This window comes from Emiliania huxleyi (genome assembly GCF_000372725.1).
Source record: "Emiliania huxleyi CCMP1516 chromosome Unknown EMIHUscaffold_178, whole genome shotgun sequence".
In the NCBI taxonomy this organism is placed as follows: domain Eukaryota; phylum Haptophyta; order Isochrysidales; family Noelaerhabdaceae; genus Emiliania; species Emiliania huxleyi.
The window spans coordinates 47250-61779 of NW_005200803.1; the positions used below are offsets into that span (position 1 = coordinate 47250).

Genomic DNA, 14530 nt, shown 5'->3' on the forward strand with positions numbered 1-14530 from the left:
AGCGCGCTGGCACTCTCGGCAAAAGAAGTAACAAAGAGACGTCTTTCACGACACGCTCCCGGCACCAACTTGATTCGTAGATCTCGGCGTCTCTCGACGGCCCCCCGGGCCGCGGGGGACGGGGAGGGAGGGGGGTCGATCCGTAAATCCGTAAATCCGTAAATTTGTGACCAAAAGCCACCAGGAGTCCCCCACCACACCCATCCACCAGGCAGATAGAGACACAGCGCTCGCGACACGCTGAGAAGCCGGAGGCTGGCCTCTCCAACGCTCGCGCACAACGCTGTGCTCTGCACGCGCAGCAGAGGCCAACAGCTCTGGGTAGGACGGCGACCGCCTCCACTGTGAACCACTTTTGATGCCTAATCTCAAAGTATAGCCAGGGGGGATACCCGTAGCCCCCAAAGTGAACTGCCTGATCGACTCCCCGGCACACGGCGGAGGAGGAGGAAGACAGCACAACCCCATCGCCAATCCTGTCGAGGTCGATCCACCGTCTCGCGCGTGAATCGGCCGCGACCTCCACCTCGAGGCGAGGGCCCACCCTTGTGTCGAGTGCCCCTCCAATAGCTCAGTAGAAGCGCGAAGTGTTCTACGGCCGCGACCATCACCATCGTAGGTCCTTGCACTGCGACTGCGCCACCGGCCAAGCTCCAGTGCGGTTGACCCCCATCCAGGAACTGCCCGACGATAGGGCTGTCGCCTCATCCATGCCGCTGACCGCGCCCAGCAGCGGGTGCTCGCCGCTGTCCACGGACGCGGCTCGTCAGGCGGCGCGGTGCCGCCGGCTGCGGCTGTCCCGGCCGTCGCGTCCTCGAGAGAGGCGAGCGAGCCGGCAGCAGAGCCCGTATGGCCCTCACCGCCACAGCCGCTCTGCCTGCTGACCTCGCTCTCGCCGCCGCCGCCTGCAGCGGCGCCTCCGCGGCTCCGAGAGGACCCGGCCCGCGGCCGCGCCTCGTCGAGCGCCTCGTCGACGCCCTCGGCGACGCCTCCTCGCGTCGCGTGCCCGTGAGCGGCGGCCGCCCCGCCGGCAGAGCTCGAGTGGCCCTCCACGCCACCCCGAGACTGCCCGGCGATGGTGCTTTCGTCGCCGCGCCTTGCCGTCGCTGCCTCGCAGCGGCTCTGTGCCTCGGCGCCGAGCCGAGACATGCCAGGCGGCCCGCCGCCGCCCACCGAGACGAGGCCCGCCCCCTCGTCGTGCACCGCGTCGCTCGCGCCTCCGCCAAAGCGATCTCGATCACGCCTTGCGGCGACGGCGCCATCGACGCCGACTTGAGCCGCTGCTCTCGCCCAGCAGCGGGTGCTCGCCGCTGTCCACGGACGCGGCTCGTCAGGCGGCGCGGTGCCGCCGGCTGCAGCGACGGCTGTCCCGGCCGTCGCGTCCTCGAGAGAGGCGAGCGAGCCGGCAGCAGAGCCCGCATGGCCCTCACCGCTACAGCCGCTCTGCCTGCTGACCTCGCTCTGGCCGCCGCCGCCTGCAGCGGCGCCTCCGCGGCTCCGAGAGGACCCGGCCCGCGGCCGCGCCTCGTCGAGCGCCTCGTCGACGCCCTCGGCGACGCCTCCTCGCGTCGCGTGCCCGTTCGTGGCGACCGCACCGCCGGCAGAGCTCGAGTGGCCCTCCACGCCACCCCGAGACTGCCCGTCGATGGTGCCTCCGTCGCCGCGCGTTGCCGCCGCTGCCTCGCAGCGGCTCTGCGCCTCGGCGCCGAGCCGAGACATGCCAGGCGGCCCGCCGCCGCCCACCGAGACGAGGCCCGCCCTCTCGTCGTGCACCGCGTCGCTCGCGCCTCCGCCAAAGCGATCTCGATCACGCCTTGCGGCGACGGCGCCATCGACGCCGACTTGAGCCGCTGCTCTCGCCCAGCAGCGGGTGCTCGCCGCTGTCCACAGGCGCGGCTTGTCAGGCGGCGCGGTGCCGCCGGCTGCAGCGACGGCTGTCCCGGCCGTCGCGTCCTCGAGAGAGGCGAGCGAGCCGGCAGCAGAGCCCGCATGGCCCTCACCGCCACAGCCGCTCTGCCTGCTGACCTCGCTCTCGCCGCCGCCGCCTGCAGCGGCGCCTCCGCGGCTCCGAGAGGACCCGGCCCGCGGCCGCGCCTCGTCGAGCGCCTCGTCGACGCCCTCGGCGACGCCTCCTCGCGTCGCGTGCCCGTGCGTGGCGACCGCACCGCCGGCAGAGCTCGAGTGGCCCTCCACGCCACCCCGAGACTGCCCGGCGATGGTGCCTCCGCCGCCGCGCGTTGCCGCCGCTGCCTCGCAGCGGCTCTGTGCCTCGGCGCCGAGCCGAGACATGCCAGGCGGCCCGCCGCCGCCCACCGAGACGAGGCCCGCCCCCTCGTCGTGCACCGCGTCGCTCGCGCCTCCGCCAAAGCGATCTCGATCACGCCTTGCGGCGACGGCGCCATCGACGCCGACTTGAGCCGCTGCTCTCGCCCAGCAGCGGGTGCTCGCCGCTGTCCACGGACGCGGCTTGTCAGGCGGCGCGGTGCCGCCGGCTGCAGCGACGGCTGTCCCGGCCGTCGCGTCCTCGAGAGAGGCGAGCGAGCCGGCAGCAGAGCCCGCATGGCCCTCACCGCCACAGCCGCTCTGCCTGCTGACCTCGCTCTCGCCGCCGCCGCCTGCAGCGGCGCCTCCGCGGCTCCGAGAGGACCCGGCCCGCGGCCGCGCCTCGTCGAGCGCCTCGTCGACGCCCTCGGCGACGCCTCCTCGCGTCGCGTGCCCGTGAGCGGCGGCCGCACCGCCGGCAGAGCTCGAGTGGCCCTCCACGCCACCCCGAGACTGCCCGGCGATGGTGCTTTCGCCGCCGTGCCTTGCCGCCGCTGCATCGCAGCGGCTCTGTGCCTCGGCGCCGCGCCGAGACATGCCAGGCGGCGTGATGCCGCCCCAGCAAATCCTGTCGTCCGCAGCGTCAAGACTAACTTGAGCAAGTATTGGCTCTGCCTCCACATCGCAGTCGCTCCAACCTCTGCCAGCTCCCTTGACGCTGCTCCGTGCTGTAGCGATCTCCTTGAGAGATCCGCTAAGCCCATGCGTTGCGGCCTCTTTACCGTCAGCGTGTTCCAGCCTACCAGAATCACGTATCGGAACCACTTCCCGACGACGAATATGGTTGACGCTCGAACACGTTGCTGTTGCTTCTGGAGGTGGCCTTCCACCCCCGTGCCAACCCCTTCCAACCCCAACAAAACACCGACAGACGAGAGAAGAGGCCACAAAACAGACAAGCAGAATGGCAAGAGAGAGACGCTCTGCAGGCGAGCCCACGGGCCTCTTGGGCCCTCGCGTCTCTCTCTCTCGATTCGTTACACCGATTCGACCCATCACATGTGGGAAGCCATTAACCTCCCTTGGCTTCCCACACAAACCCCCCTTCATGGGGGGAGCAGCAAATGAGGTAGTCTCTGCGAAATCACTGTCCCAGTGAATTCGCCCTAGACGCCTCCGTGTGGACTCGCAGCTCCGGCTGGATGTCGGCGACCTATAAAGCTCGGCGGTCGTCGCTTCGCGCCGGCCGACTCCCTGGTCCGGGCGGCCCAGGCTCACAGTGGGAGGTTCACGACCGCAAAGCTCCGTATGTGTTTCTTAACAATCACTATATTCGTGCTTGCCGAGCTGCGCCTCTGCGACTATCAACCCCTCACGCGTGTGCATAATCCCCTCCATCTTGTTGTGCAGCGCCTTGACCTCTCCGCCTCGCTGCGGCATCAGCGCGCCTCGCCTCTGCCTCCATCGAAATCTGCAGCGCGTCGAGCTGCTCGCGCAGCTCAGCCGGCATCTTGGCACGCATCTCGCCGATACGCCACTCAAAATCAGCTCGAGCTGCGTGTTTTACCTCGTCGGCCATCCGCTCGGCCGCTTTGATGTCGCGTTTAGCAGCCTGCTGCGCTGTCCTCAGGTTGTCGCGGTCGGAGCGCCTCAGCTCTTGTGCCGCAGCAAGCTCATCCCGCGCCGACGCGAGCGCCCTCTTCACAGCGCTCGCGCAGAGCGCTGCTCAGAAGCTCCTTAACCGTGACCGCAACTTCTCTTCCAACTCCTGCCGAAGCAGCATCTCAGCACTCGCGGCTGCACGGATGTCCGAGCCCCTTAGCGTGGTTTGCGTGTCTGTGCTGACGAGAGTGCGGGAGAAGCTGCCCTTGTGCTGCACAGAGATTACGCCAGCGGTAGCAGTGCTGCTTGGGGACACAACAACATTGCTCGTGGCTGAGCTGGCATAAGCCGCCGCACCAGCCTCTGCGGCTGCAGCGGTGCTTCGGATCGCGTCGAGCACCGCGCCTGTATCGTGCAAGAGCAAAGCCTCGAACGTACTGAGGTCGGCTATCCCGAGTTCGTTGAGCAGACCCTCCAGCACAATGCTGAGATCGTCCGTGCCATGTGTCGCGTGTCCAACCAAGGGAACGGACGTCGCCGAAAGTCCTCAGTCACGCCGTGACCCGTGTATCGCCTGCCGCAAGCTGGGGCGCACGCTCCGAGGCGGCTGGAGCCGCTTCACGCTCAATTTGGGCGCTTTTTACGCGATTTTACGGAGTTACGGATTGGAGGGGGGTGGCGGTCCATAGGGGGAGGGGGAGACGCCGATCTACGAATCAAGTTGGTGCCGGCTCGACAGTAGACGTCGGCAAGAAAGAGCGAGACGCCTCGAGCGACCGAGACACAGGACGCAAAGCCCCACGAGCGCACAGGGCGCAACTATCGGCCCGCTAGGCCGAGCTCGCCGAGCACGGGCGCAAAGTCGTCGGCGAGCAGCAGCATCAGCTGCTCCTTGCTCTTCTTGCCGGGCAGCCCCACCAGCCGCAGCGCCTGCTCTCGCTTTGCCCGCTCGAGCAGGTTGCGCACTGCCCGGCCGTTGCCACACTCGCGGTCGCGCACCGCGACCATCGCGCGGAATATGCTGCCGAGGCTGGCACGCGCCTCTAGCGCGATCACGAGCTGCTCGTCGGCGAGCTGCGCGTCGGTGATCGCCATGAGCTCTTCGGCGGTGTAGTCGGGGAAGCTGATCGTCGTGGCGAAGCGCGAGCGGATCCCGGGATTAGAGGCGGCCAGCCGCTTCATCTCGTCGGGGTACCTGCTCACAGGCAGGCGGGTGTGAAGAGGCGCGCTTCACCCCTTTGAGACCGCGTCTGCTTGCACCCCGCGAGCACCACCACCAGGTCGTCACGAAAGTCCTCGGTGCACTTGATGAGCGTGTCGAGCGCCTCGCGGCCAAAGTGGTCGCGCTCGTCGGTGACGATCGCGTACGCCTCGTCCACAAAGAGCATCCCGCCCAACGCCGACTCGACAAGCTGGCGCGTCTTGATCGCTGTCTGGCCGGCATACCCAGCAACGAGCGCCGATCGGTCCACCTCGACTAGATGCCCCAACCGGAGAAGCCCCATCGCCTTGTAGATTGCGGCGACGATTCGCGCGACGGAAGTCTTGCCGGTGCCCGGGTTGCCGACAAACATCATGTGGAGCGACGTGTCGGCCGCCGCCTTCATCCCGGCCTCGCGCCTCTCGGCGTTGAGCTGCATCTGAGCGGCAAGCTGCCGCACAAACGTCTTCACCGAGCCGAGCCCGACGATCGCGTCGAGTTGCCGGAATGCGGCGGCGAGATTCTCCTCCGACTTTGCGCCCGAGGGTGGCGACTCAAAGTCGGCCTCGGTCAGCGTGGTCAGCGCGCCGTGCGCCACGGTGCCCGCGTCCTGCAGCACGCCAAACATGCGGTCCGTCTGCCGCGCGATGGCACGCTCGACAAGGTTGCGCACGAGCCGGCCGTTGCCCTTTGGCACCTCGGCCGGCTTGATGGTGCGCGCCACCAGCTGCGTGAGGCTGTCGCCCTCGAGTAGCGATTCCTGTGGGAGGTGAGATGGACGGGTCATGGACGCGCCGTGGACGCGTCATCCCGGTCGCCCTCTAAGCGGCTCCTCGAGGGAGAAGCCCTTGACGGCGGTCAGTTCGGCGAGGATGCGCGCGAGCTCGTCAACCGAGTAGTCTGCGAAGGCAAAGACGTTGGGGAAGCGCGAGGCGAGGCCAGAGTTGGAGGATAGGAATGCGGCCATCTCTTTGCCGTAGCCGGCCAGGATGATGACCACCTGCGCCGCGAAGGGATGTGGGGCGGGGTGTCATTCCTCACCGCCGCTTCAAGACCTCGCTCGAGCCCTTCCCACACCTCCCCAGCGTGGTCTTCGCTCTCCTTGACCAAGGTGTTGACGCACTCCTGCCCCGCAGAATCGCTCGAGCCGTCGTGCCGCAGTGCATACGCCTGGATCAAATGTTGGCCGGGTGAGTTAAATGTGCTGCATCGCAGCTGGCGGTGCGGCCGCGCACCTCGTCAATGAAGAGCACGCCGCCCAGCGCGCGCTTGACGGCGTCCGAGGTGAGCTGCGCCGTCTCGCCATGGTGCGCGCCGATCAGGTCCTTGCGCGTCACCTCAATCAGCTGGCCCTTTTTGAGTACGCCTGCGTGGCGGTCACGGCAACGCTGACACCGTGCACACACCGCCTTTCGCCCTCCCTCTTCTCGAGGCCACCGAGCGACTTGAAGAGCCGCGCCACGAGCCGCGCCACAGTCGTCTTGCCCGTGCCGGGATTGCCGAGGAAGAGCATGTGCAGCGTGCGCGCGTCCTTGACGCCGAGCAGCGAGCGGCGCCGCTGCACCACCGCCGCGTTCTGCAACGAGCGCAGCATCTCCTTGACCGCCTCGAGTCCGATCACCCGCTCCAACTCAGCCTCCAGGTCAAAACTGGCCTGCTCCACCGCCTCGGCCGCCTCATCCTCGGCCGCCACCGCCGACGGGTCTCGCGCCTTTGGGCCGCCCCGCTCCAGCAGGGGCGCGAGGTGCGGTGGCAGGGGCCGCCCGCCCGCGGCCTGTGCCTGCTCCCCCGTGCCGCCGTCGGCCCCCAGAGCTAGGAACTCTGCATCGTCAATCGGAATGTACAGGCCGTGGCCGGGAGTGCACCGGAAGTACCGCTCGCCACGGTACTTGCCGTCGCAGTCGGTGGTCGTCCGCTTCGTGTCTAGCCGAAGCCCCGCCACCTCCCGGCCGCGAGCAAAGTCGGCAGGCCCGAGGTAGAGACATATGCCTGTGCGTCCCGAGTGGCGGTCGCGGATACGGTCGCCCACGTGGACCGCGCGCTGGAAGCGCGGGAGTGTCGCCGACAGAGTCTCCTGCACGTAGCCGTCGTTGGTCGGTGCCAGCCGAGCAGCGGCAGCTGCACCCTCGGGCACGCCTGCATGCGGATGGGCTGGCCCCGCAGGCTTGGGAGGCGCGGCGTTGTTGTCCGTGGCAAACTCGTTGTTCCAAGGCGGTCTGGGCTTGCGTGCAGCTGCTGCTCCGGGCGCGCGCGCGGCCAGTGCGCCCGCCGGTCGCGGCACGCCTCGCGAGCCGGTCGTGGGCATGAATGTGACGCGTTTGCGATTCGACGTCGTGTCTGTTTCACGAGGGCTGCCCTGGACCGATTTACGCCCCGGCGGGGATGGATTTGCGGGTTTCCCCGTGCCGCGAGACTTGGGCATGTATCTCCCGCGATGTGTCGCGGACAAACCCAAGTAGACGCCCCTTGGGCGGGATCGCGTCTTACTTACACAAGAGGAACTATAACACATCGCTAGTCATGTACAATCATGAGAACTGGGTCCAGGCTCCATAGTGAGGTGGTCTCCCAGTCTAGCGCACCTCGCGCCCGGCGGGCGGCGACCTGTCCGTCCACCGACCCCTCCGCCCGCGCGTGCCAACGCCGCCTCCACCGCCGAGTCGAAGAGCCGATGTAGACCCGTCGTCCGTCCACCGTGTGGTACGCCGCGAAGCGGCCCGACGCCCAGGGAAGTCGGCAGCCGCGCGAGCCCGACGCCTGCTCCTGCTTGCGCACGCCTGCGTAGCCGGTGCTGCTGCGACTCGAGAGGTGCAGCCGCCAGCCCTGCGCCTCTGTCACCACCGCCGGCGCCTCCCCCGCGGGGCCCATGTGGGATGGACCTGCGAAAGCGCGGGGAAGGGAGAGTGCATTCAGAAGGCAGAACCTGAGCACAAGTGGGGGGCTTGCTCGCGAGCCTTGACTTGCATCGACTTGATTACAACGCGGAGCCATCGCGGGTAGCCAGAGGCGGCGGACCGAGCAGCATGGGCGGCGTGTCATTCTGCAGTCGATCGCCGCCGAGCGGCATAGCGGCGCCGTCGCGGGTAACCAAAGGCGGCGGGTCGGCGGGAGAGGGCGGTGGTGCGGGCGGTGATGCTGATGATGTGGCCATTGGCCGCCGCCGCGTCCTCTTTGCGAGCGCTCTCGACTTCCGTCCCTTTTTACGCTTGTCCCCCCCCTTGCTCGTGTGTCTGACTTTTCGCCGGGTCAGGCCACTTGCTGTCGGCCGTCTACTTGGGTTTGTTCTCTGCATGTCCGAGTACTGAGAACCCTACCGTGGGTTGCGGGCATTAAGAAAACGGCCCTCTAAGAAACCCTACCAAGCGATTTCCGCGAAAATCTAAGAAACCACGGCGAGCCGCAGGCGCGGCCCCGAGAGTGCATCTCGCACCCCCCCCCGCTCCCCATCGGTGACTCGCGAAGGACACGGACACTCGGGGTGAGGGGGGGTCCCCCCGGAGGGGGCTCTGGGGCATTGTTGGGTTGATCGCTCGTGCCGATCTCGGGTCGATCTCGGGTCGATCTCGGGTCGATCTCGAGTCGATCTCGGGTCGATCTCGGGTCGATCTCGGGTCGATCTCGGGTCGATCTCGGGTCTCGGGTCGGTCTTGGGTCGGTCTCGGAGTGGTCTAGAAAAGAAAAAAATGTGGGGCGAGATGAGGCGAGATGAGGCGAGGTGAGGCGAGGTGAGGGGCGATGAGGCGAGATGAGGCGAGATGAGGCGAGGTGAGGCGAGATGAGGCGAGATGAGGCGAGATGAGGCGAGGTGAGGCGAGATGAGGCGAGACAATGAGGCGAGTGGCGAGATGAGGCGAGATGAGGCGAGATGAGGCGAGATGAGGCGAGATGAGGCGAGGTGAGGCGAGATGAGGCGAGATGAGGCGAGGTGTACCTCGGCGAGATGAGGCGAGATGAGGCGAGCGGGTGAGGCGAGATGAGGCGAGGTGTGAGGCGAGATGAGGCGAGGTGAGGCGAGATGAAGCGAGGTGAGGCGAGATGAAGCGAGGTGAGGCGAGATGAGGCGAGATGAGGCGAGACTAGGAGGCGAGATGAAGCGGGATGTTGTGTGGCTGCTTGTGCTGCCAAGCAGGCAGCACAAGCAGCCATACAAGTGAGCTTTGGGATTGTGTGGCTGCTTGTGCTGCCTGCTCATGAGCAAAGCGCGAGCGGCGAGACTGGCATATCTGCCCCTGCGGGCAAGACCGCTGCCGCATCGACCTCACACCTGCCGCTGCCCGCAAGGGACGGCCCGATGGCTGAGGACGACGTGCCGGGGCGGGTGGAGGCCGCCCTGGCGCTCACTTCCCTCTTCGCCGCCCCTGCGGGCCTCTCCTCCGTCGGCAGCGCCACCGCCTCCTCCTCGGCCTCCTCCTCCCGGTCCGCCTCGCCTCCGACGGTGCCGCCCTCCGCCCTGCCCTCCCCCGGCATCGAGCTTGGCCGCGGGGGCTTCGCCGGCGGGTTCGCGCGCGCTGTGGCATCCACGGGCCCGGGCTCGCCCACCTCTGCCGCCGCTGTCGCCGCCGCCGCCGCGGCTGCAACTGCAAAAGCCGCCGCAGCCGCGACTGCAGCCACCACCACCATGGATGGGTACAAACCAGAGCCGGGATCGGCGCGGGCGCGGGCCCTGCTCGTCTCCGGTTCGACCGCGGCGCTCGCCCTCAAGATGGTCCCAGGTGCCCCCACTTCGCCGCCGGGCCGTTTCACGCCCCATTTCCTCACGCCCCCCCCTCCCACAACGCCCGGCAGCGCCGCCGCCGACCCCCGCCCCCGCCCCCCCCGCTCCAGCATGCCCCCGCGCACTTCTCCTCTACTGACGCCGACCCTCTGCCCCCCGTCCAATTGCAGCCGCCACCCGGAAGCGCGGCCGGCCGGCCGCCACCGCGCCACCCGCCGCCGGGAACGCGGAGCCAAAGGGCAAGCGGCTCGGAAACACTCCCGGTTGCTTCGACTACTGCGCTCGATCGGCGAGCATCCGCCTGGACCCCCCCCCCCCCTCCCGCGCGCGCGTCCCGCGATGGCGCTCGCTCTCTGACCAAACGCCGCCCCACGTGTGCGACTAGGGCTACTGCTCTCGCTGCTCGGGGCGCGAGGTGGTCGCTGCCGCCACCAACAAAGGCGCGGCCCCTTCCGTGCAGCCTGTCTTCACGTGTGCCACCACTATCTATCCCTGACTACGTCGCTGCGCACGCGCAGGCGCTCTCCTCCGGAAGGCGCTGCTTCCTGTCGCCGCATCCTCCTCGCTGCACCCGATGGCCGGCGCGTCCCCAGGGGTGGCCTACCGCTCTGCTTGCGTCCCTACGTCCCTCGACCCGGCCCAGCCGCTGACCGCCATGGTGGTGTCGCCGATCGCGCTCCGCTCGCACGCGCCGGGCACGAGCGGTGTCGACCGGTTGATGATGGAGCAGATGCGGCCGCCGCCAGCCGGGTGGCAGCCGGCGGTGGAGCCGCCGCAGCCGCAGCCGGGTCGGGCCAACTGGAGCGGGCCTGCGCTCCAAATGTCACCCGCGCAGGCTGAGGAGGCGGGTGCCATTGCCCGTCGGCTCTCCCTCGACTTGAATATGGGCTGGCAGCGCGTGCAGAACGCCTCGGCGCAGAGCACGATGATGCAGTGCTACAGTGCATGGCGCGCAGCGCACCCTCTGCCCCTCGCCAGCGTCCGCCTCCCTGACGCCCCACTGCAACCCTCTCGCCGCAGGTCCACCATCTTGAGGCACATCCCTGTGGTGCCCGGGCGCTGCCCGTGGCTGCCTCCGCGCGACCTCCTCCTGGCTGCGACCGAGCACGGTCCGCAGCATCCGCCACCCACTTGCGCTGCCGCCGTCTCCACCGCGCCCCCGTGTCGCCTGCAGGCTTGCACCATGCAACCGCCGTCACGCTGCGCCAAGAGTTCACGGTCTGCTGCACGGAGCGGGCGCTCGGCGGCGGGCGCGCGCAGTGCGCCGCCTTTGTCAATAAGCTGCGCGCGATCGGTCCGTGTGGGCCACTGCCCCCCCCCTCCCCCGCTCTCCAGTGCGCAACCCCCAGGCCTGCGTGACGTAGGCGCCTCGTTCATGGAGTCGGTCGAGCGCAGCCTCGTCCATCCTATGGGGCCGCCGCCCTCGCCCCGCCAAGCGCCGCCCGGTGGCGCTCCATGGAGCGCCACCCTCAACATGCACTTGCCCTTCCCGCCGGCGCCGGCGCCGGTGCCGGTGCCGGCGGTGGTGGCGCACCGGCCGCCACGCGTCGAAGAGCAGCGGCCAGTGGCGACCACGGTGGCGCGGCCGACAGGTGCGGCGCGGCAGGCCGAGTGCCGCAGCTGAGTCTCGGCGGCAAGAGGTTCGCCCCTCCTATATCTCCCTCCGCTTCAAGAGCCCGGCGCCCACGCTCGATCTTTCGGCGCTGGTAAGTCTTCCAAAGGTGGGCGTGGTCCAACCATTAAGCACACGAGCATACGATGTTACGAGGTCCTAGTGTGGGTTCGGGACGCATATGCATAGAGGGTGTGGAGGGTGAGTTGAGAAGATCGAGGGACGCGACCCACTTCGCCACAGACGGTCCCTCCTCGCCACATAGATTAGAGGGGCACACACGCCCCGCACCCGCGGTCCGCTCGGTCCTCGGTCGGTCGGCCCGCGCGCGTCTTTGTCCGGAGTGAAAAGTCCAACGCGCGCTCGTCGTCGGCGTCTTCCCTCAACCTGCGCCGCGCTCGGCGAACTTCGACAGCGCCTTCGGTGGCATGCAGCTCTTTGCACCTGAAGCCTGGAGAGCGGCTCCCCTGCTGCTCACACACTCTGCACAGCTGATACAGCCTACTGTGTGCGGCTGCCACAGCTGTGACAGCGATGGGCTCGCCCTCACTGGCCCTCAGTCACTTGTGCTGCGGCGTGTGTGAGCGACACTGCTCGGCGACTGCCGGCACACTGTGAGACCATGGGTGTGAGGTTAAACCACGCCCGGGGGCTACCAGAGCGCTTGGTCACATCGGCCCCGAGGTTAGACCTCCCTAGTAAGATCCTTCTACTCTGTTCTCTCGAGGTTGTCGAGGGGGATATCCTTTGGCCGCGTTGGGTAGCGAGGACTGGTGTGACGCGAGATCCACGCAGGCGTGTTTTCCGACGGCCGACCGTCAGTGCACGGAGTTGCCCCTTCCCCGACTGCCCAGGCTAGTTCCCGAGGTCGTTCGTCGGGTGTGACCCCTGCCTGCGTCCCCCGAGACCTAGCGCGGGTGGGCTGGAGGGGGCTCGCTGCGAGGAAGGGCTGTGTAAGAAGCCGATCCCCGTAGTCCGCCCCACTCCTCCCCATCGGGCCGCATAAGCGGCCGCGCCTCGCAGATTCGTTTCTCGCGCCTGGGTCAGGCGCGCGGGGCATCCCCCGGGTCGCTCGACCAGCGATCCGAAGAGTAGCCGCTATGCGAGGGAAAGAGCGGGGCCCTCGACGTCTCAGTCCGGCCCTCCGAGAGGGGGGAAGGGAATTACGGGGTCCACCCCATGGGCGCCTCAGTTCGGCCCTCCAGGCGGCGCTGGAGGAGGCCAACGTACGAAGGCGGCGCTGTGCGGAGCCAAGGCGGCGCGTGAGCGAAGCGAGACGGCGCTCGAGGAGGCGGCGGCCGCTGCAGACGCGAGGGGTGCTGCTGCGGCCGCTTCGAGGGCCAGGGCGGCCGCTGCCAGGATGGCGGCGGAGGCAGCACAACGATGACTGTTAATTTGCCGTCCACGGACGTCCTTCAAAGCGGCTCCCCCCCACCAAAGTTGAACCGTCTCAATACACAATAGTTACATACATACCTTACGTGTCTGTGTGTGCTCTCTAAAGCCGTATCGCGCACCGTAAAGTACACGTAGTCTGAACGGCTTTTTCTCCTCCCACATGTACATGTGCTTGAGTGTTTGTTTCAGGTGCATCTCGTTTTGCTAGAGGCCGGGACAGAGGACAGAGTGATCCGTGCCGCGCGCGCTCCCCCCCCCCCCCCCCCTCGGCCTCGCTCCCCCCAGCCCCCGCACCGCGGCACGCGCTGCCAGCTGTTCGCTTCGGTGTTCGGAGGCGAGGGCGGCTCTGGTCGTTATCTGAGACAGAACCGCATATAAAAGCTAGCAACAAACCTGCAGACGCATGTGAGACATGTGCCGAATTCCCCCCCCGTCGTGCTGCACTGCGGTGATCTTGGCGTGTTGCTCCGGCGCGCGCCCGTCGAGCAAGTCTAGTCCCTGCTCGTCGCGAGGGAGTGCATGCAATCGCGCACGATCCTATCAGCGAGCAACCGTGCCTCGTCCAACGGCTCCTCCCGTGCAGCGGCTCAAGCCGCGCACGAGACCTGAGGTTCTCGAGCCCCGCCGCCTCGAGCGCCGGCCGCACGCGGCGTGCAAACGGACCCTTCCACTCGTTCCGCTTCCAGTCGTCGATCGGGAGCCAGCCGAGCGGCGAGCCGCCGCCGCCGCCGCCGCCCGCCGCGTTGAGGACGAGCACGCGCGAGGCGGGTGGGGTCGCCTGTTCACAGCGGGCGTGCTGTGAAGAGACGCGGCAGGCAACTCGGGCGGTCGGGGGGGCGAAGGCGTGTGTCTTCTCGCCCCGTCCGACATGGTGATGAGCGCCCCGGCGGCCGACTCGGGCGCCACGCGGAGCGAGGCGGCGGCGATGTGGGACACCTGTTCATTGACGGCCTACTCACTGATGAATCCTCCCTTCACGGCCGTGAATACGGCGGCGGATGTGCGGCACGTCCGCGGGCGGGATGGAGGGGGCGACGGCGCGGTAGTCGATCTCGTACAGAAAGTCGACCCCGCTGCACCACGGCTCCTTGAAGTGCGGCATGGGGAGCCAGACGCGCTGCTTGTCCGGCCCGCACCCGACCTCGATCGCCCTCAGGTGACGCGGCTCGATAGCTCGCTCCGCCCAGCGCGCATCCTTTGGCAGCGGCGGCATGACGACGCGCCGGCCGAGAAGCAGGCCGAGCAGCAGCAGCCGCGCTGCAAACGCGTCGAAGTCGGACATTGAGGCGAGGCCCGCCCGCAGCATGTCTGGCCCGGCCTACAAGAGGCATGGCGAGATCTGGGGAGATCTGGGGAGGGAGGCCCGGCCGCAGCAGGTCTTGGCATCGCCACGAGCAGTCGCTCTGTCCGCGGCGACACCCACGTCTCGGGCGCCACCTTAGGGGGGGGGGGGGGGGGTAGGGGGAGATCGGGGGAGGTGTGGGGAGGTGTGGGGGAGGTGTGGGGAGGTGTGGGGAGGTGTGGGGGAGGTGTGGGGGAGGTGTGGGGAGGTGTGGGGGAGGTGTGGGGAGGTGTGGGGAGGTGTGGGGAGGTTTGGGGAGGTGTGGGGAGGTTTGGGGAGGTGTTGGGGAGGTGTGGGGAGGTGTGGGGGAAGTGTGGGGAGGTGTGGGGAGGTTTGGGGGATGTGTGGGGAGGTGTGGGGAGTTGTCGGGAGGTTTGGGGAGGTGTGGTGAGTTGTTGG

The 14530-nt window shown here is 68.1% G+C and overlaps 5 protein-coding genes across 5 annotated transcripts in view; all 5 read right to left on the bottom strand.

Annotated features, from left to right (window-relative positions):
- Positions 1-607: 607 nt before the first annotated feature.
- Positions 608-2859, bottom strand: EMIHUDRAFT_232062 (hypothetical protein; the record flags this gene model as incomplete). Its single annotated transcript, XM_005783666.1, has 2 exons — positions 608-762; positions 861-2859. 2 exons carry the CDS (start codon positions 2857-2859, stop codon positions 608-610), a joined length of 2154 nt encoding a protein of 717 aa, XP_005783723.1.
- A 775-nt stretch (positions 2860-3634) lies between these two features.
- On the bottom strand, positions 3635-4368 carry EMIHUDRAFT_232063 (hypothetical protein; the record flags this gene model as incomplete). The annotated part of the gene is made up of 3 exons (XM_005783667.1): positions 3635-3959; positions 4005-4291; positions 4336-4368. The coding sequence occupies 3 exons, from the start codon at positions 4366-4368 to the stop codon at positions 3635-3637; spliced, it is 645 nt and encodes a 214-aa protein (XP_005783724.1).
- A 315-nt stretch (positions 4369-4683) lies between these two features.
- Positions 4684-5693, bottom strand: EMIHUDRAFT_72414 (hypothetical protein; the record flags this gene model as incomplete). Its single annotated transcript, XM_005783668.1, has 2 exons — positions 4684-5059; positions 5125-5693. 2 exons carry the CDS (start codon positions 5691-5693, stop codon positions 4684-4686), a joined length of 945 nt encoding a protein of 314 aa, XP_005783725.1.
- A 1870-nt stretch (positions 5694-7563) lies between these two features.
- On the bottom strand, positions 7564-8205 carry EMIHUDRAFT_365068 (hypothetical protein). Its single transcript, XM_005783669.1, has 2 exons — positions 8020-8205; positions 7564-7944 (listed from the first exon to the last, which is right to left on the bottom strand). Exon 2 carries the CDS (start codon positions 7931-7933, stop codon positions 7580-7582), a length of 354 nt encoding a protein of 117 aa, XP_005783726.1. The 5' UTR covers positions 7934-7944; positions 8020-8205; the 3' UTR covers positions 7564-7579.
- Positions 8206-13152: 4947 nt separating this feature from the next.
- EMIHUDRAFT_468230 (hypothetical protein) overlaps positions 13153-14530 on the bottom strand; it is a gene marked incomplete at both ends in the record, with an annotated part of 3757 nt that continues 2379 nt past the window's right edge. Inside the window, 4 exons of the mRNA XM_005783670.1 lie at positions 13153-13326; positions 13395-13725; positions 13799-14107; positions 14209-14226. Coding sequence (XP_005783727.1) covers positions 13154-13326; positions 13395-13725; positions 13799-14107; positions 14209-14226 — 831 coding nt within the window. The remainder of the gene's footprint in view (positions 13327-13394; positions 13726-13798; positions 14108-14208; positions 14227-14530) is intronic.